General features: G+C 27.2%; 3 protein-coding genes across 3 annotated transcripts in view; 1 reads left to right on the top strand and 2 right to left on the bottom strand.

The window, feature by feature from the left end:
* LOC100161577 (collagen alpha-1(IV) chain) overlaps positions 1-3,525 on the bottom strand; it is a 48,625-nt gene extending 45,100 nt beyond the window's left edge. The window contains exons 1-2 of the mRNA XM_001947712.5: positions 3,342-3,525; positions 2,918-2,960 (exon numbers count right to left, since the gene is read on the bottom strand). Of these exons, the coding sequence (XP_001947747.2) occupies positions 2,918-2,960; positions 3,342-3,370 (72 nt within the window). The 5' untranslated portion in view covers positions 3,371-3,525. The remainder of the gene's footprint in view (positions 1-2,917; positions 2,961-3,341) is intronic.
* LOC100571091 (proton channel OtopLc-like) overlaps positions 1-20,981 on the bottom strand; it is a 134,955-nt gene that overhangs the window by 57,534 nt on the left and 56,440 nt on the right.
* The window catches only part of LOC100163579 (collagen alpha-5(IV) chain), a 54,384-nt gene continuing 39,929 nt past the window's right edge, over positions 6,527-20,981 (top strand). The window contains exon 1 of the mRNA XM_001951301.5: positions 6,527-7,094. Coding sequence (XP_001951336.2) covers positions 7,002-7,094 — 93 coding nt within the window. The 5' untranslated portion in view covers positions 6,527-7,001. The remainder of the gene's footprint in view (positions 7,095-20,981) is intronic.

Raw genomic sequence — 20,981 nt, 5'->3', positions numbered from 1 at the left:
TTTATATTGTTAGCTTTAATATTGAAGTGAATCGACCTATTTTCTACCTTAAAGGTAAAATCGTTATTTATGTCTATACGTCAATGATAGATTACTAACTTTTTAAGCACGTTATGAAAATTTTTAAATTCTAATATTTTACATATCGGTAATCATGGTTTACTTAAAAAAAAATCAATATAAAAACCAACTAACAAACACAAATATCTGATGTTCCCACCTTAAAATCTGATAATGGATCACTCTCATAGGTATTAAATCTAACAACACAAAGTTAGTTTTTCTGAATGTAATGACGTTATGCTTATAGTGTTATATTTGATAAAAAACGATTATTTGTAAACGTAATTATTGTAACGGAAAGCGATAACCAAAAACAATTAAATAGGTACCGCAAAACAAAACATAACGTTTTACAAAATATATTATATATATATACTATATTATTAAACAAAACATAACGCCAAACATAATTTATAGAATATCATTAAAGGAAAAATAACGCAAAACGAAATAATTTAAAATCGAAATTTATTTAAAAGCTATATAGGTTTTGTAGAAATATTTATTTCATGCATACGGACATTAGAATATTGATAATAATATTATATTTTGTATCCGGGCCATTGCCTACTAGCATTAGTTATTACTTATTATTAATAAACTTAATAGGTATTTCACTATACTTGATATACGTAAAACTTGTAGAACGTTTTAATTCTGAGTAACGATAAACGCAAAACTTGTAGAACGTTTTAATTGTAAATAAAATGAAACGGAAATTTTTTCAAATGCAAGCTCTGCTTTAATAACAATATGTACTTATAAATCTAAATTGCCAATTGGTTCTGCTGAGCGTAATTTTAAGATGATGATATGAGTATGTAAGACAGAAATAACAAGTAGATACCTAGGAACGGATGCAATGTAGGTACTCGTATAGCTTACATCAAAATAAATTCTAGATAAAAAAAAAACCTGATATTACAACGACAAAATATGATCACGTTCAATATTATAATGATATTATGGAATGTACATTACGCACATATTATTATGTTTTTTTTTTGTATCTTTTTAGTGTTAATTGAAAATTAAAATATATTTTTAATTCAAATTATTATCAATACATTTTTACAATTATATGAAACTTTTTATTAAGTTTGACAAACGGTTATGAGTTAGAAGTCACACCATCATCAAAATATTATTGTGAAACTGAAATAATGCTTCATTCATAATCTTAAAGGTAACTATATATTGTTTCATTATAAGAGTCAGATATTTATTTTTACATAAGTAGGTACAAGTGTAAAAGTGACAAGAATATTGTGAAAACATTTTATTTTTACAGTTGGGTAATAGTTTAACGTAGGTACCTACAAAACTTTGTAAGCAATTTATAATTTGTATAGTTAATAAGTATATTATATATTATTATATATATATTTATTTATTAAATACCTTTACGATAGCTATCTGACATTTATCAGTTTCCTAGGGTCAGTAAAGGTTTGAATAGATAAGAATTAAATAGAAAAAACGTTGTGCATCCGTATGATGTCAAATAATAAAATACAACAGATAATTAAGAACAATTTTTAATGCACGTATGTTTCATATACCATAGATACCTACATTAATATTATTACTATAAAAAATTATTATTATCGCAATTGTGTTTTTGCAGATGTCCTTTATAATTTTCAATCTAAATTAAAAATTAAGTATCTCTTATCTATGAAGCCATGAAGGTACCTTTTGTAATTAATTCTATTATACTACGGTTTTACTGTAATTGATCGTTTTGAAACCACCTAAATCGTAAACGAAAAACTTTTGATTTCTAAGCTAAAAATGAATCCCAACTCGTACAACAATTCAGTCATTTTCTCAATTATATATTTACACATGAAACATTATATTCATAATGTAGGTACTGTTACACTTTTTTTAATGAAATTTGTTAGTAAATAATTTCTATAAATCAAATGATATTTGTATAATATTATGGTATATCCTCAAAAGTTTACTGTAATTTAAAATAAAAACAAATTAATTTTAAAATATAAAACTAAATTATGTAATAATTTATAACTAAAGAAATGATTCGTTGTATACAATTTATTATCGGCAATCCATAATACGGATATTTCAAGAAATCGATTTTTGTCCGTGTGATGAAAACTGTATCATTTCATTTTATACTAGGTAACGTCATCAATGTTACTAATTCTAATTTACATTCGTATTTTAGCAGATACCATTTATTATCATTCTGTACCTACTATGAAACTTTTGAGATGTAGGTAAAATAAGAACATGTAATTATATTATTATAAAGTTTATCGACGAAATAACATCATATTATTCTATTCATTTCGTTACCGTTCGACAATGATCAATTAGATAGGTATTAGGTACAATTTAATGGTGTTACGCGCGTGTTCATTCATAAGGTTCGTCAAGTTTATCAAACAGCCATACACCGTTGTCCCCCTTTACCATTACAGATCTTATAATTATAGACGTCCGTCTTAGGTCGTTCTAGGAAAAGCACTGGAATCACGAGTGCACTTTACACCGACTTCTGAAATGTTACATCTTGTACACGAGATAAAGGCAGACAAAAACTGGTTCGGAACGGTTGCACGGGTTGGAACGCGCAGGGCGTAATATTATAATAAATAATAAAAATTATTGTATAATATTATGTAAAAATATTAATTCTGATGATTTAATGTTTACATTTTGCGTTTTGTAGGTACTAGGTACGTCACAATATTATTAGAATATAATATATTATTATAATAATACGCACAAGGATATATATTATATATAATTAGTTACTTCTAATGCTTAATATTATTAGTTATTACTATCGAAAATAAAGCAAGAAAAATGTGTAGGTACTTACCGCCGATACTGTTGTAAACAAGTAGGCAAATAATGCGAATTGCCTGCAAAATAAAAACAAAAATTTTTTTAAAGAAAAAACAGATGCAATTTTTTTAGTCGCGTTTTAGTCAAGTCGATTGAATATAATTTTTTTTTTTTGACGGTATCAAAAAGAAAACACGAAAAAGATTGCAGTCAATTTATGTAGGAGATATACGTAAAAAAGAAATTTTACGCGTTTCACGCGAGCTGTAAAACATCAAAAAATTTTTTCACGAAAATAATTTACGCGACGTGCGTAATAGTTATACGTTTTAGATGAGACGCGCGTACATATTATTATCATTGACCAAGGGTAAAAAAAAAATTGTGTTAAAACAATAATATTATATTATTATAATAATAATAATTTGTGATGGTTTTTGGCCTCGGTAGGTACTTACCGCCAACGAAGCAGACTGAGCCGCGGCATGGCAGCCACGGTGTGCAGAGATAGGTAATACCCGCTCGGCACTATTTCGACACGAGATTCGTGCGGCGCACCGACATAGTACTCTCTACGGGCCGCGCGGTAGACGCCGTTTTCGTGGTGCTTCTGGCGCTCTGAAATGGTACACGGGTCCGGCGGCGGCGGCGGCGTGTGTCGGCGTTCGCTATCAGCGGTCGGAGCGCCGAACAACTCGTCATCGGACGTCCTCCCAGGCCCGGCGCGCGCAGATCTCGCCACCTCGCGGCCGTTTCCCGAACTTCGCCGTTACTGGTCCTTTGAGCGCGTGGATGGCTGGCGGCTTCCGGTTTAAAGTGCTCAGAAATGGAGGAAAAAAATATAACGTCTCGGATTGACGTCTCGTCGTGGTTAGGTTCTACTTGATCGTGGGATACGAATCTTTTCAAAATTGACTTAAGTCCATGATCTCATATTGGTAGTGCGCAGAGTGACTATACATCTAAATATCAGACACTCACAGTTGTTTAAATTATTGTCCGCTATTTAGAGGTGTCTTATATAACTATATTCGGTTGTATTGGAACGATTCGTCGTCTGTTTGTTAAAAATAGCGTACATCACGACTAACAATTTTATCACGTCATCACGATGACTTAAACTGTTAATTAGTACAGTGCATACTGATTATAATTCATAGTCTAGTTATTGTCGAATTACAATATTTCAGATCAATATCTAGTGTCACAACATAATGCATGCCGTGGTCACTGTATTAGAGTAGGTATTATGAATTATGATATAATAATATTATGTTCCAAAAAAATCTTACCAGGACTCGTCGTTTTTATCGTTTTGTGGAGTCTTACCTATCATATTTTGATATAAAAATAATTATTATTCGCAAATTGCAAAATATAAACACTTATGTTCATCTAAATGATACCTACTTATAAAAATCTCAATAATAATATCTACTATTGTACCTACTCACGCGTATTCAACGAATGTCGAAAATCATATTATCAATTAGATATGTAGGTAAAGGCTTTCATCTGGATCTACTCTAGAACGATTGGCGAACATTTTTGTCAAACATACTACATAGTAAATACCTATTTGTTAAAAATTCTCCTGACTTGATGCACTTGAAGTATAGTAAATGTGCCACTGTGCTTTAATCTGACAATGGTGTCGTTCGACTTTCACAAAAGTTGTTTTGCCTTATTAATATTGGCAACTTAAAAATTTCACGCTCGTGGGTATTATTTATTTTATTAGTACGAGCAAGCTCGTGGCTGGAGCACAAGCAAGGTATGCGTTGCTTTAGATCGGCATACAGTTTTAACGAAGTTGAAGGCAGCAAAGTTAAATAAATATCGGTAAAAAAGAGCGGCATTAAAATGTTCACTTTAGGGCGAAAAATATCTAACGACGGAACTGTGTACGAGTTCACCTATCGGCTGTTGCGATGTGAACGTATAATTATAAAACCTATATAGTTTTTCTGAATACCTAATATTTTTATATTTTTTTTTTATTATGTGAGTGACGAAGATATAATTATTACTAGTGCAATAGTGAAGCTTTTGTTTTCATAGCATTAGTTTCGAGAGCAAACATTAATAATTTTTGTTTGGCTGTTCTTTCATTTCCCCGTCACCATCAACACTATCTTTCACAATGGAGTCGTCTTTTGATCCATCTTCATAACTTATTTCTTCCTAAAAAATATAATTTTAATGAATTCGGAATTACAACTAGGTAGGTATCAAATGTATTAAATATTAATTACCTACCTAATAAATTGTAAAAAAATCTATACCAACACCTTATACACAATACGTATAAAAATATCTTATGTTAAATTATATGTCTGTATTTTTAATAATAGCAAATATATTATAAGTTATAACAATGAAAAACTAGATTTATTCAAAGTTTAGTTTAAAAAATAGTTATAATATAGGTATGTGGGATGTAGGTACCTACCTACCTACCCAATAAAAGCAGTAGCTGGTAACTATTAATATGCTTTCAAATACCTACTATATTTAATAAACTTGTAGAAGTATTTACTATATTCGAGAAAACTGTTGAGCACATATTTTTTTTTAGTAATTAATTAAACACAAAATATTATTATCATATAGTACCTAATATAAATAATAGTATAATTTTTTAAATATAATAATAAAAATCGTTAAATTTACAATATTATAATAAATGCTAGATTATATTAATTGATTAATTGTTTTGTATAAAGTGTTTTTAAGAAGCATTACACCTGCATGTGTTGTCTCCATCTTACAAACGTACAATATGCAAAATGTGTATATGTACATTGTACACGTACAACAGTAACGATACAGTTTGAGTTTTGTGTATAATAAGCTTTATAATAAGAGTGAAAACACCAAACCTATTATTAAACTTAAAGGTAATAGCATAATAGGTATTTGTGTTTTCTCTTGGGTATTTTAGGATATTTTAATTTTTTTAAGCTAGTTATTAAATTGTGTTATTTTACATAGGTACTTATATTATAATTCATAACACATAACTTGCTTCAAAATTAAAATATCGTAAAATACCTAATAAAAACACAGATTGTGTTCTTACCTTTGGGTTTGATAATAAGCGAATATTAAAATACTGAATTCACTTTATTATACCTTAAAAAGTAACTACACAAAATTTGAATTGCTGAATACAATTAATTTGATAAATCGGAGGTTTGTAAAAAGGGGCCTACAGATGCGGAGAACACAGTCTTAAGGACGCGGGTAACAAATATAACAACCATCAGGAGTCAGGACCCATTAATAGTAAAGTAACCACATTTTCATCATAAAAGTACCATACAGGCAACATCAAATCTGTGACCAGTTTCGTAGGTATTTACCCTAAGGGCACGTGGGGGGCACGATCCAATGAGACCCTCAAAATGTTGATGTTTTCATTGGCATTTTTTATAACACACATCGATGTATGCATTTTTCGTATTCAAAACGCTGTCGTATAGTAATAATATGTATATATTTTTTCAATATTATAGAGTTTTTTGCTTCCGACGACTCGGGCCTGCAACCGGTGGCGGCGGCGACGTCCGAGAGCGATAACGGTCACCGATAACGGCCGCAGAGTTCGCGCGCGCGCTGTTATAGTGGTCCACAGGGTCGGCGATCGAACACGATGGAGCCAACCACGTGGTGTGCCGGAGCAGCGTGAGCAGCAGCACTACCATCACCACAATAATAACCGTGTTTGGTAACGAAACGATAACGCTGGTTCGTTCGATTAGCAATAATAATATAATATTTATTATTTGTATGTGTATTATTTAATTTTTCTCGCCTCGGCGCCCACGACAATAATAATAAATTACAACAAGACGATCTCGCAACGAGTCGTCAATATCATACACGTTGTACATAATTGTCATCATCGTCGTCGTAATAATAATAAATATTATAACAAGACAACAGCATAAATTTCGGTTTTTTCATTCCATCGTCCACCAGTGGTCGCGGTCAAACGCGAGCGCGCGCGCGCCCATACGAGCGCACGCACGTACGGCGGCGGCGGCGTTCGGCTGCTCTACGGCGGCGGGCAACTACACCGGAGGCGACCTGCCCGCAAACCACACACAGTCCTAATGGCGCGCGGCGGCATTTGCCGGCGGCTCGGCGTCGTCGTTCTGGTGATCGTACCATGTCTGCTGTTGATGGTCCAAGAAACGCAACAGGCGGTAAGTAGTGCACCAGTCATTGCAAAATTATAATATATCATGTCATAGTAATAATAATATAATCTTCGCATACGGAGGTATATATTGTATCTAGGTATATTATGTTATAATGTTGTTGTTTTTATTGTTGTTATATTATATGAATATGATGGCAGATCGCTTAACGTGATATAATAGCTCGTTACTATATATATTGCACTTTAGAGGCGGTCCCGGGTTGAGTCTTCTGGATCTGTAGGTATAAGGAACCGATTCTTGGTTGTGTGCGCTTGCACAGGGGAAAATAATAAATTAAATAAATAAATAATAAATAATAAACATTATCAAACATTTGAACATGAATGTTTTAACATTGGCTTAGGTGCACGTCATGATGTTCACGGCTTTACCAGGAGTATGTAATAATGTTTATGATATAAAGTATTTAGAACTTTGCATTATTGTCATCATTTTAGGCCGGTGACCTTCCCCCTTGGCCCCTCTTATAACTCTGGGAAACTTGCGCGTATATAATATATATGTCAAGTGGGTCGGTCGGCGCGAGATGTGCTTAAACGTAGTTGGTTTGGAGCTTTAGCCTTTAGTTGTACGTAGGTATAACGACGTGACATCTATCTATACTACGGCTGTTGTCTTATCCATAGTTATTAACTATTATTAGGTCACTGATACGCCACGCCGAGTAGGTCGTGTCATTACATTAGGTAGTGACGTATTTTTTGATCTTACGGAATGTAATTTTCTATTCCCGAGTCCTAGTGCCATATCGACAGTGGCAAGGGTAACATAGACTTTTGGGAATGCTCAATGCAGGCATAGTACCCGCCTCCAACCCTGCCATATTGAATCGGTTTTCTCTTTGTTTCTACAATGGTTGACACATATAGTATATTGTGGATATTATTATAATATAGCTCCCTAATGTACGTCTTTTACCAATGAGTTGGATTTGTTTGTGGGATCGGAGCGGTGTACGATCTTAGGTTTTATGTAGCCTCAAACTTAACTATTCCAATTCAAGAAAGCATTTATTCACACTTTATTTGTTGTCCGTCAACTTAGACGTTTCGTTAGTAAAATTTGTATTTCTTACTACCTACTATTGTCATATTATGTCTGTGTACCGATCCAGCTCTTCAGAGAATGTTTCACAATGCGCAGACTGAAACTAGTCAATTATTTTGATTTTTTACTATATTTATAAGGGTTCCAAATGCATTGGTCGGTGTATAATTTCATGTGCATAATATTATTAGGGCAGATATTTTTGATATTAAGTTGATTAGGTACTATTTTGTAAAAAAAATATAGCTACCATAATGTGATTCGTTAATAACCTAACAATTCTGTAAGTTAAATTATATTTAGTATATTTTGAGGTTTTTTTGCATATTGTATATACGTGGTATATAAATGTGAACGAATACAAATGTATAAAAAGTAAAATAAGTATACACTAACGTTCACAAATTAAAAAAATAATAATTGAATATTGTCATAATTGTCCCTCATTTGCAAGTTTAGTTGCTTGCGTAATATTTAATAGGATGGATCATTCACCTTTGTGATGCTTGATGTACCAGCATATGAATCATAATTTTTTTTTACGTTTTCAAAATTTAATATTTGCCTTTAATTAGTTTATACTTATAGTTACCTGTTACTGGGATTTTATACCAACCTATCTAAGGCGTTCAATATAGGCAATGTTCTATGTTTATGAGTGCGTGACGAGTAATTTATCCCGTAGTAAGTGATTATAAGTGTGTGTGGCTGAACCTTTTAAATTTATTGATATCAGTTCCGGTACTGGTCCTCTAAACTTAAATAACTGTTCTGGTTCGGTTCTGGAAAAAATAAAGTTATCGGTTCGAAATAATTTCGGTACCGGGTGCAGAAAATGTAGGTACCGAAAAGTATAATAATTTTCAATACCTATCCGGAATGTGGGTTTAATTAATAGTATGAGAAATATTAGATAACTCATATGATCATACATAGTTTATACACAAAACATTAATACCATTAAATTATGATGAATAAAATTATTTTATTTTTCAACCTAAACGAACCTATTTAATTTAAAAATTCCGGTTCGGTTCCGGTACTTTATTTATTTAAAAGGTTCCGGTTCCAGTTCTTAATATTTTAAAGGTTCCAGTTCTTTTAGGTTCGGTTCCAATCTCTGATTGAGATGACACAGTTATTTAATTTTACTGTAGCTAAATAATAATAATTGCTCTTGAAAAAATTAATTAATTTTATTGTTATATATGTATTATTATAATATATTATTATGTTAAACTTCGTATTTATTGAAACACGTATAGCTGGGTAATATATTAAACATTTTTAAAAATTAGGTAGGACAAATACAATATTTAGAAAAGTTATAGGATACAAACTGGGACACTTTGGTTGTGGTGGCTATAATATACAAAATGCTTTTACTTAGATTATAGTTACCTACATGCATTTATCATTTATACTGAAAATACTTAAATACATTTGCAGTGATTTATCATATCATTATATTTTTATACATTTTATATTTTTAAACTTAGTATCCGAAAGTCACTAAACGATCTAATAAGATGTACTTGTAGATTCGTAATTAAGCGATATAATATGTTTTTAGATTATCGAAAAAAACATTAAAATCATTAATACTTATTATGTTGTTTAAACTATACAAAACATGAAAATATACTTTTATACCATATTCGATGCAATTATTTTTTAATAATAAATAATATAAGAGGTGGTATTAATGAAGTATAGAATATTTCACTTGAGCAGTTGTATCAGTTAAAATAATATTGGTTGTCATTGAACGGTTAGATCAAATTACAATGTTTCAACCACCACTTACTTACACTACTATGGCACTGCTTGCATTACTGATTACTAAATCAGATAATAATGAAAAATGATAAAGAATAAGCACAATGATGTAAGTGGGTAAATGTACATAAATTGTGATGCACCATAAAAACAAAAGTTCACGCCTTTACCTATATTGAATAATAGTACCTATATTATTATCATGACGTAAACGTACATAAATATAATGCTTGCTTAAAATCTTTATAGTGCTATTCTTATTTTATAGATAAATAATAAAAATCATTTATTTAGATTATTTTGTTTTTATCAAGCGATTCAAAAATCTTTTGAAATTGCGATATTAACCTTTTCAATATTTATTACATAATCAAATACATATTTCCAATCATAAGCTATATTAAGTCTAGATTTAATAATAATTATGAAACTCTTTGTTTTAAAAATTACATGTACTATGATAACACGCCAACAAAAGTATTGTTAAAAGTCATTAAAATTAATTTAATTAAAACTTTTAGAATTATATCTTATAGATTCGTGTTATATTCTTATAATATTATATAATATTAAAATATTATTAAATGATAATATTTTATTTGAAAGGAGTTATCTAGAAAACATAAAAGCTTTTATGTATTTTACCGACTAATAATAACATTAATTTTATAATTAGGCAGATATTTATTATTCTTAGAGAAACTTTTCAGAAAAATTAAAAACTTGTAAATTTAACATAATATTATTCTGGGATTTAAATTTAAATTGTTTTGAACTTTTTTGTAGTTGCATGAGTATTTTAACAATTTTTATTAAACTGAACTTAATTTTGAAATTTTGAATAGTTTTTATAAGGATTGATTTATTATTACCATTGATTAATGATTAATATTAAATGAACTATTTGTCATTGGCCTAGCCCATCCAACTCTCGAGTCAAATTTTATTTTGATTCACAATTACAAAATTTAGGTTTTGTTAATAATTTTAAAATATAATATGGGTCCATTATTTTATTCAAATATTTAATAATAATTCAGATATTAAATAAGTAAAATTCTGAAAATTCTGATTATTATTAATTTTTCTCAATTGTATACAATATAGATAGTATAAATCCGTCAACCTTATAATTTCCATGTAGGTACCTCCCAATAAATAAAAAATGCTTGGAAATGTTTGATGGGGTGTCATTTACAAGTAAAAATTTTCGTTACGATTTGTAATTAATAAATTACTCATATTATCTAGAGAGATATGTAATTCATTCAAATCCACAGGTAACTTTACATTTATAATAGATGATCAAGCACTGTGAATATTTTTTCTTATTAATGTTAGATCGTATGTTGTCAAAGTGTCTACGTCTTGTGTAAGGTGACTATGAATAATTTTACTTGGTTTCTCTTTAATATCATCAACAACTTTACGTTTCACTTGATTGCTTATAGTCTATCTATAATATTAAACTTACTATCTTTTTCGTTGTTTTCACGATTCTAGAGAGTTACCTTAATTTATGTGTTAAATTTGAATTCAATTATATAAGTATAAAATAAGTATAGTTGTTATTCTTGGTTTTAATACCTACCTATAATTTAATCCAAATTTGAATTTAAAATGTTTAAAAATAACTGTGTTTATTTATTTTTTGTATTTTTTGGTTGCAGTATAAACTATTTATGAGAATTCTTGTTTTAAATGTTCGATCCTTAGGTAGTTATAAAAATTGAACATTTAATATTTTTTTTCTAGAAAATAATTCGAAATTTTTCGATATTATGATAAATGTTGTCAAAATATTAATTTTAAATACTTGAAAAAATCGTGCATATTAATATGAATCTTTAATATTTTTCAACTACTATAATAACAACTTATGAGGAGCCTTGTATTAAATTTTCATTCGTTTTTACGCAACGAAAAACATTTTATTGGCATACATAGAAAAAAACTAAAAAAATTTAAATTTCAAATGTCTAAAAATAACTCAAAATATTTTGAACATTTTATCGCGATGAAATAAACATTTGGTGAAAAATTTAAGTACCTACGGGTACTTACAACAAAATAAGAAAATCGTTCCATATAGATAGATTTGTTACCTAATTTACGGCTGAATATCCAATGTCTAACTTCAAAGTTCAAATGATTATAAAAATGTACTTGACTATGATCATTATAAATGTACTTGACTTTAATCATTATTTTCTTGTTGACTGTAAAAAAACTTATGAGAATCTAATTATGAATTTTAAAAATCTAGATATACTGCACATTTTATTATGAATTTCTAACTCAAAATAATTTGCAAATGTTCATGATTTTGATGAATTTTGTCAAAATTCTAACTTCAGACGCTGACAAAAAGTTAATTTGGATTTATGCTAATTTTTTTTTTTAATTTATACAAACATTGTATTAATTTCCCAAGGATTTTGACAGAGTTAAACATTTTTTATTGACAATAAATAACAAAAAATGTAGTATAAATTGAATTTTTTTTATGACTTAAGTTAAAATAATTAAAACAAATAGTTAAAATATTTTGAAAGATATTTTTGGTGCATGGAAAATTCCAATATTTACATTCAAAGAAAAATTTTTTTAGAGTTTTTTTAGAGTTTCAAAAACTAGTTTTGCTTAAAAATCTCAGTTTTTCCTTAATTTTTTGCTTATTTTTGAAAAGTATTATCTTATTTATACATCTATAATATATTTTCTTTAACATAATGCAAGCTGTATGTTTTACTTTAGATTTTAGACCTAATTTAAAGGTGCCTTAAAAAATTTGTTTCTGTATAGGTATAGTTAACTTATTAACTTTAAAAATTTCTACTTTGTTAGTAAATACCATGCAAATATAAATTAGGCTTCAAAATAGGCTTTTAAACAATTCTACACATAACTACATAAGAGTACTTGTATTATACAGCTATATTAATGTATACTGTATAGTCTATATATAATATTGGTAGATACCTATTAATTATTACCAACGTATGGTCCACGAGTTCGGTAGGATTGCAAAAATCAAAACTTGGAAATTGCTGGAATAGGTAAGAAATTATTTTCCAAAATGCTTATTTTGTGTATTATGCTATTATTGAAATTTTTAGATAGGGTTAGGTTAAAGAAATTTTACTGCTTATCTAAAAACATACAAAAGACAAAAAATTCGAAATTTGAACTTACTACCTACAATCTTTATTTAACGTATTATTCGAATACCAAATAACAATTAACAATCAAAATATGGTTTGAGATACTTAAGAGTCAAATTGAATATCACCTATAAAGTATTTTTACTCTATATACTAAAACGAAATAAATTATTTTGAAAGCTTAGGTATATTATTTGTAATTTATTAACTTTTATAAACCTTCAGACAAAATTGATTAAACAACTTCATGGAAAAGAGTTGTATTCCTACATATTTATCTATCAGATAAATACCTTACACATATTAGGTAAGTTTTGTAATGGAAAAACAAAAAATATTAATCACAGATAGTTATTACCTACTTGTAAATTAGGATTTATTTTTAACTGTCAGTTCAATTCAAGATGGAGTATATGTTTTTTTAATGACCGTCATTGAATATAATTACAAATTTTACAGTAAATTATTGTTATGTGTTCAATGAATATATATTTTTATCATAATATGCATGATAATGTTAAAATATTAAAAACCACTGTTTTAATATTATTATCACTTTGTGTAATAGTATATTGTCGAAAAGAACTGGAAGTCCGTTATCCGGTCAATTGAATAATATTTGTCGGCCTAATTAAATATAATGATAATTATTATGTTATACATTATCAATTTGCGGTAGTTGTATTGCTGCAGATAAGACGGCGATTTATATAACATGAATCATTAATGAACGCTTGCTTAGTATATAATATAATATAAATGATGGCGATAATAATATTATATTCGGGGAAACTATTCGTTTCCTGTGTACCACTATCATAAAAAACATCATTAATGACCATCGTACGTATCTATGATTAGTTATTACCTTCACGTGCATAATAATTTCATGTACATGATGATAGTTGGCCTTATTTTTAATTCCTATAATATTATTATTACTATTAGTATTTACCATTTTAATCTAATTATCCATTCTTTTTTTTTTTTAGTAGCATAATCGTATTCTTTATACTGCGGTTTTTTTTTTACTTAGCGTTCGCAAAAAATTTACCTTTTTTTGCGATTGGAAAAAATATAATCAACGAAACGTTTTAATAACGACCGATAGGTAGGTCATAGTATTTTTATTTATCATGTTTGATATATATTATTACGACGTTTATTTGCAATTGGTTAATTTTAGATTCTGAGCGGAACGATAAATATTGTATTGATTTTACAATGATTATGTTTTTTTTTTGTGTGTCTGTGTACACGATAAGTAGTCGAATTAATACTTCGATCTTAACTTAAATATCTTGTTCGATGGGAAAATGAATCTATAGTTGATGCATTCAGATGGTGCGTCAGGATTTTTACAGATTTTTGGTGTTACTCTAAAACTCTAAAAGAAATAACAGCAGATACATGAACTAAATGTTTATATAAGCATTTTCTATACACCATACAATTTTGATTTTGATTTTAACTGTTTAAGGAAATTTTCAGTTTTCAACTATTTTAGTTTTTTTTTCTATATGTAGGTAAATGCGAATAAAATATTATTCCTTGGGTCAAAAAGCTTAAAAATGTAACACAAGGCTCATAATATATTGTTATAGGTAATGGTAATTAAACAATATTAATAATAGGTACATATTCGTAATTATATTTATAAGCATTTAAAGTTCAAATTTTGATAAAATACGTGAAAATCACAAAAATGTGCACATTATTTTGAGTTAGAAATTCATAAAAGTTTTTATTATTAAAACTAAGAATTTAAAATTTAATACAAGATTTCTAATAAGTGTGTCTACGTTTATCAAAAAAAAAAAATGTCGACCGGAAAGTCAAGTTAAATTTTTATGATTGTTTTAAATTCAAATTATTACAACATTAAAATATTCACTTGATTTCTTATGGATCGATTTTCTTATTTTGTTGTAATTTAAAAACGAATAACTTAGATAGGTACTTGCAATTTATACCATATGTTTATTTTAAAAAATTCTATACTTACAATTTTCAAAATATTTTGACTCATTTTTAGCTATATTTTTACAGACATTTTCAAATTTCAATTTTTTTATTTTTTTTTTCTATAAATGTCAATAAAATTGTATTTGTTGGGTCAAAAAGCGTAACAAATTTAATACAAGGTTCCTGATATATTGTTACAATAGCAGTTGAAGAATATTAAAGATCCATATGCATTATAAGTACCTATTTAAAGTTCAAATTTTGACAAAATATATCATATTGAAAATGTATAAAACACAACTTTTATTAGACGTAGATAATAATTTAAAATTTAAAACAAGTTTCCAGGTAAATAAATTACTTTATTTACAATAATATCATCAAATATACTTAGTAATATATCATAGGCGGACTGACCGTCTTCGCTCAGAATCGTTTTTCGTATACAATGATATTATATCATTGAATTCAAATTTAACGCATCATCCATTTTAGTGACCCACTTGTAGCCTACTGTAAAGGAGAACGATACCCACTTGCCCACCGTTTTAATGTTCATATTTTGGTAAAATATGGTGATAGCCATTTTATAGAGTTTAATTTTCTGAAAGCGTTGACATTTCAACATTTCACTTCCATTATTCTCAAGATTTTAATAGTTTATAGGTAAGACAGCAAAAAACCTGTTTTTTTCCGAGGCAGCGAATCCCCCTTTACGGCTCATGGGTATATCCTCACGGGACACCCTGTATATATTTGTTAGATTTCTGCTTTCCATAATAAGCATTACACATCGACATCGACTGAGAAAATTATTTTTAATTTAATATTACTGTACATTTGATGCCAATTTCCACTTTGTATTTTACCTACCTTAATAGCAACATAAGTGTAGCATTTTTTTTTTGAGTAACTCTAATCAATAATACCATTTTAAAGATATATCCCCATGCTATGTATTGACTATACAGTTAAAAGTGCTTGTGTATGAAATTTTAATGTATTTATATAAAAGATATAAATTGTAAAATAATAAAAAACTAGATTATTTCACATTTGTCGATTTATATTTATATTTTTAATTAATTGTTAATACGATAATATTGTGTAAATTGTAATATGCGCAAATCACATGCTAATAAAATATTTTTTTTTTGTGACATTTGGGAATAATCTTTGTGAATGAAAATTTTTACAAACTATGAAATTAATCTCATAAGTTTAAGTATAAATCATATTATAAATAATAAGTGAATTATATCTATTGAAATTTTAGTATGTGAAAAATGATCGATCATTTCTTTTAAATCGTAAATTGGTTTAACAACATTAAAAACTTTTCACACTTATTGATTAATATTTTTATTTATAATTAATTAGCTTTCATTAAATGTTTTTTTTAAATAAAATCACCAAAGTAGATTCTATTAAAATATTTTGACTTATAAATGTTTAAGTTTACTTTTTCAGAATATTATGTGTCATCTAATTTTTCAGATATTTAGGGAAACAACTGATAAAATAAAATTTTTTCTTGAGCCCTAAATTGATCAAATAAAAAAATTTTAACTAAAGGTACTGATAGATACTTAAAAACGTATGGTGGTCTTCACATTCTACTAGAATAAAACATTTTAACAGACAAAACTAAAACATAATTTTAAAATAATGCATTCCTTAATTATCTAATTATAGACCATAATTTGTAACAAAAATGTAACATTTCCGAAACTAATAAAAATCAGAGAAAATAACAAATTGTCTATACTCTTAAGGTCTGTCATTTTCACAATGTATAAACTAAACAAAATATTATCCAAAGAAATCATGTGCACTGTATATAATGTGTATAAACCAAAAATCTGGGTATCAAATAAATAAAAACCTAATTGTAAAATGGTTGTTGAGTGAACTTTAGTCTTAAGCTATATTTTGTATTTTATTTTGTTTTTTCAGTTATTAATTCAAATATTAAATTGTAACATGTATAATAATAAATTGTAATATGTAATTTTTTTAATGAGTTATTAAATTAATTATTAATTATCCCACCATAATCATCTACTTAAAGCGATAATTTAATTTGAATGTTACTATTAATAATTTGTTTTAATTGTCATGTTTTGATTTATTTTATAACAATAAAAAAAAAAAAAACTCTACGTGTAGTGTTATAATTTGTAAATATTTCTAACAATTTATTTTAATAATATAGTACATATATAAATCACACTAAGTCAATATTTAGAATCAATTTTGTTTAAACTCGTGTTCATAAATATCATAAAAACGCATCTTGTATAATATTTTATAATTAGTTAACTATTAGGTACCTAGTGTGAGGGTAGTACAAGTATTTAAATTAATGGCCAGAATTGGTTTTGTGTAGTTCTACCTATTTTACAAACATTTTTATTTTTACTATAATAATTCATAAATAATATTATTAATTTAAATCAGAAAAATATCAATATAAACCATATAAAATAATCTACGGAACATTAAACATGTCAACATGTGCATTGTGCATTACGTTTATTAAATAATACTTATAGAGGTAATCAACACGATTAATAATAATGCGTATTATTAATTAAGCCGTTTTTTTTAACGTCAACAAAAAATTATAATTAGGTGTGTAATAGTTATTTACCGGAAACTCGAAATCATTTTATTATTAATTAGACTCACTGTAGAGGCCATTTTTTGTGTTGTGATCAGCAAACACGTGTTTAACGGTCTAGTATTTTGACCTATGCCGTTATGCAAAATAATATGCACATATTTCATTTTATATAAAACAATAACTATACTTATCAACGGACCCATTGAGGATATTATTTATAACTTAATATAACTTTTTTTTATTATCTACTACATTAATAGGTACATTAATACCTACATTAAAATGTTGATATAAAAATGTTGATAATTTATTAATTTTAGAATTAGGTATGTAAGTAGTAAGTACCCTTGGCTTCTGTCAAAGTACGCACATGTTCTGAAGTTATTTCATTAGCTATTTCAAGTTTAATTAATTTTATTATGTTATTAGGTTTAATAAATTGTATAAATTGTAGACCCATACAGCTAGATTTACTGTTAGGTGAGAACTTAAAAAAGGGGTAAAAGGTAAATTATTAGTATTATTAGTATTTAAAAAAAAAAAAAATATTTTTCACCAATATTAAATAAACGTAAAATATTATTCCGTTCTAATTCTGTGTAAGTAATGACTTTTTAATTACTTACCGTATATAATATACTGTAATAAAATAATATCGTAGGTACAATTACAATACCAATGCAAATAATATACCCACATATTAAAATATACACCTTGAATATTTTTTTAATAACCAATGAATATAATATAATGTATAGACAATATGTAATTAGATATTATAGAATATTTTATAAGGTAAAGTTTGTCCTGTTAAAGAACATTTAAAAATAAACCAATAATTGCCATTACTTAGGTATCTATCTATTATTTTAAATATTGTCGTTGTTTAGTAAATGTTTAAATTAGCTATTGTTTACTTCGTCTTAAGTTTTGCACTCAAGCATTAAACACATTAAAAACGAAATATAGATAGTTGAAATAATTTGTTATTTTAATTTGGTCTAAATATTAAGTACTGTGTTTGGTGAAATGTAAAAATTCCTGATTGAATTAATAATGCGAAGTTCAATAAATCATTATTTCAGTTGTAGTTGTGTATTTAGAATAAATAGAAAGGCTCAACAACATTTTTTGGATCAGGCCATGTATACGTTTATGTACCACAAAATAAACTCTGAGTATCTAGTGGGCAAGACTGGTTAATGATTTTTTTTTTAACTTGTTACCTAAATTAAGTTATTTTAAAATAATAAAGTTAAGTTAAGTTAAAAGTTACTCGTATTTTTTTCGTTAACTCGTTAAGTTAAAAGTTAACTTTGAAAAAAAAAGTAACTCAACTTATCAACTTAGTGTAAAGTTAAAATTTACTAATTTGCAAAAATAAAAACTTCCGACACATAATTTTTTAGATAGTTTTTAAGGTTCCGTACGGTAAAACGGGACCCTATTAAGGCTTCGCTGTCCGTCCGTCTGTCCGTCCATCTGTCACCAGGCTGTATCTCATGGAACCATGAAAGTTAGAAAGTTGAATTTTTCACAGATTTTGTATTTCTGTTGCCGCTATAACAACAAATACTAAAAATCCTAGAATATATAATATAAGCAGTGTTGCCAACATGTTTATAGCTGATGATGGTACGGAACCCTTCGTGCGCGAGTCCGACTCGCACTTTGCCGGTTTTTCATTTAAGCTCAAGAAAATTACTCTGGAAATTTAAAATGATACATTAAAGTAAAAACTCATTTGAAAATTTCTATTATTCTTCAGACGAAAATTAACTTGAAGTTAACACGTTAATCATGAAAAAAGTAGTTAAAAGTTAAAAGGTAATTTGAAAAATAAAATAACAAGTTAATTAATTTAATTAATATTAACTTAACGTCTTAACTTAATATTAACTTTTAACACGTTAATGCCCAGCCTTGCTAGTAGGTATAACAAGAGGTTTTGCCTTTAATAAATTATTAGTATATTACTTCATTCGGGGTTCCATCTATAATATAATTAATATATAAACATTATAAACGTATAATAATATTTGAATAGAATCATTTTTGAATATTAAAATAATAATCATTATTTGATTAAATCATTTTTTTGTTTATATAAATAATTTAATTTTTGTTAAAAACTGAGGATGGCCTAAACCAGTGTTCACCTAGTAAATGTTTATAAATATAAATAATATAATCTGCAATATAAATAATTATATAATATTATATAATATAGGTAACGAATAATCTTACACTATCTACCTGTATTAATTATTAAATTAAATTATAATAACCTAGTTGTCTAAAAGTTTTCCGGTTATTGATTAAGCAATAGTTAAAATTTATCAACATTTATTTGGCAATTCGATTATACTCAATATATACCTTAGAACTAACACACCTTCATTGTTTTTGTAGATATTTTTATATCTATTAAAAGATAATAATATAATATGTTTAACACTAATTGGCTACAATCATATTTTATTTCACAAAAATTGCATCATAATAATAATATGTGCCTATGTGACCCAAATTCTCAAAAATAAATACTATCTAAGAAATAATTAATGTAGGTACCTTTAACATGGGAATCGTAGGTATTACCATCAATATTATAAATTAGTAACAACAATTATCAATAGCTTCATTTTAAAATATTTTCAAAACATTCTTGCATTTACTATTTTAGTAGAATAATTTACATTAATAATCCAAAATGACAATATTATCATTAATTGATATAATTAATCATCAATAATATTATAATTAAATTAATACGTTCCAAAAATAATTTTGTCAGAATAAAATTAAGTTTAAACTGTTTAGATTTTAGATTTTTAAAATAATTGTGTTAAATCTTTCGATATTATTTTTTTAGTACCTATTAGTAAAACAATTTCATGTTAAACATATTAGAAAAATTAATTAATTTTTAATTTTTAAATCTAAAATTGCGATATTTTTATCGTAAAATCAGACAACAATAAAACAACTGTCAATATATTTTTGAAATTCTTATAAATATATAGGTAATATCCTAAAAATGTTATATTATATATATCACCATAGAAACGAATAAAAAAAAATAATATTATAAAATTAATTCAACTAAAATAAATAATACCTAACAATATAAAATATCCAGACTGACAAACCGTCTCCGCTCAGAATCGTTTTTCTTATACAATGATATTATATCATTGAATTCAAGTTAAATACAATCCATTATACATTGACCCACTTGTAACCTACTGTACAGCAGAGAAGAACCTACACTTACCCATTTTTAAA

The sequence above is a fragment of the Acyrthosiphon pisum genome, chromosome X (assembly GCF_005508785.2).
Source record: "Acyrthosiphon pisum isolate AL4f chromosome X, pea_aphid_22Mar2018_4r6ur, whole genome shotgun sequence".
In the NCBI taxonomy this organism is placed as follows: domain Eukaryota; kingdom Metazoa; phylum Arthropoda; class Insecta; order Hemiptera; family Aphididae; genus Acyrthosiphon; species Acyrthosiphon pisum.
The sequence above is the reverse complement of the archived record's forward strand: the minus strand, read 5'-3'. Positions and strand labels throughout refer to the sequence as shown.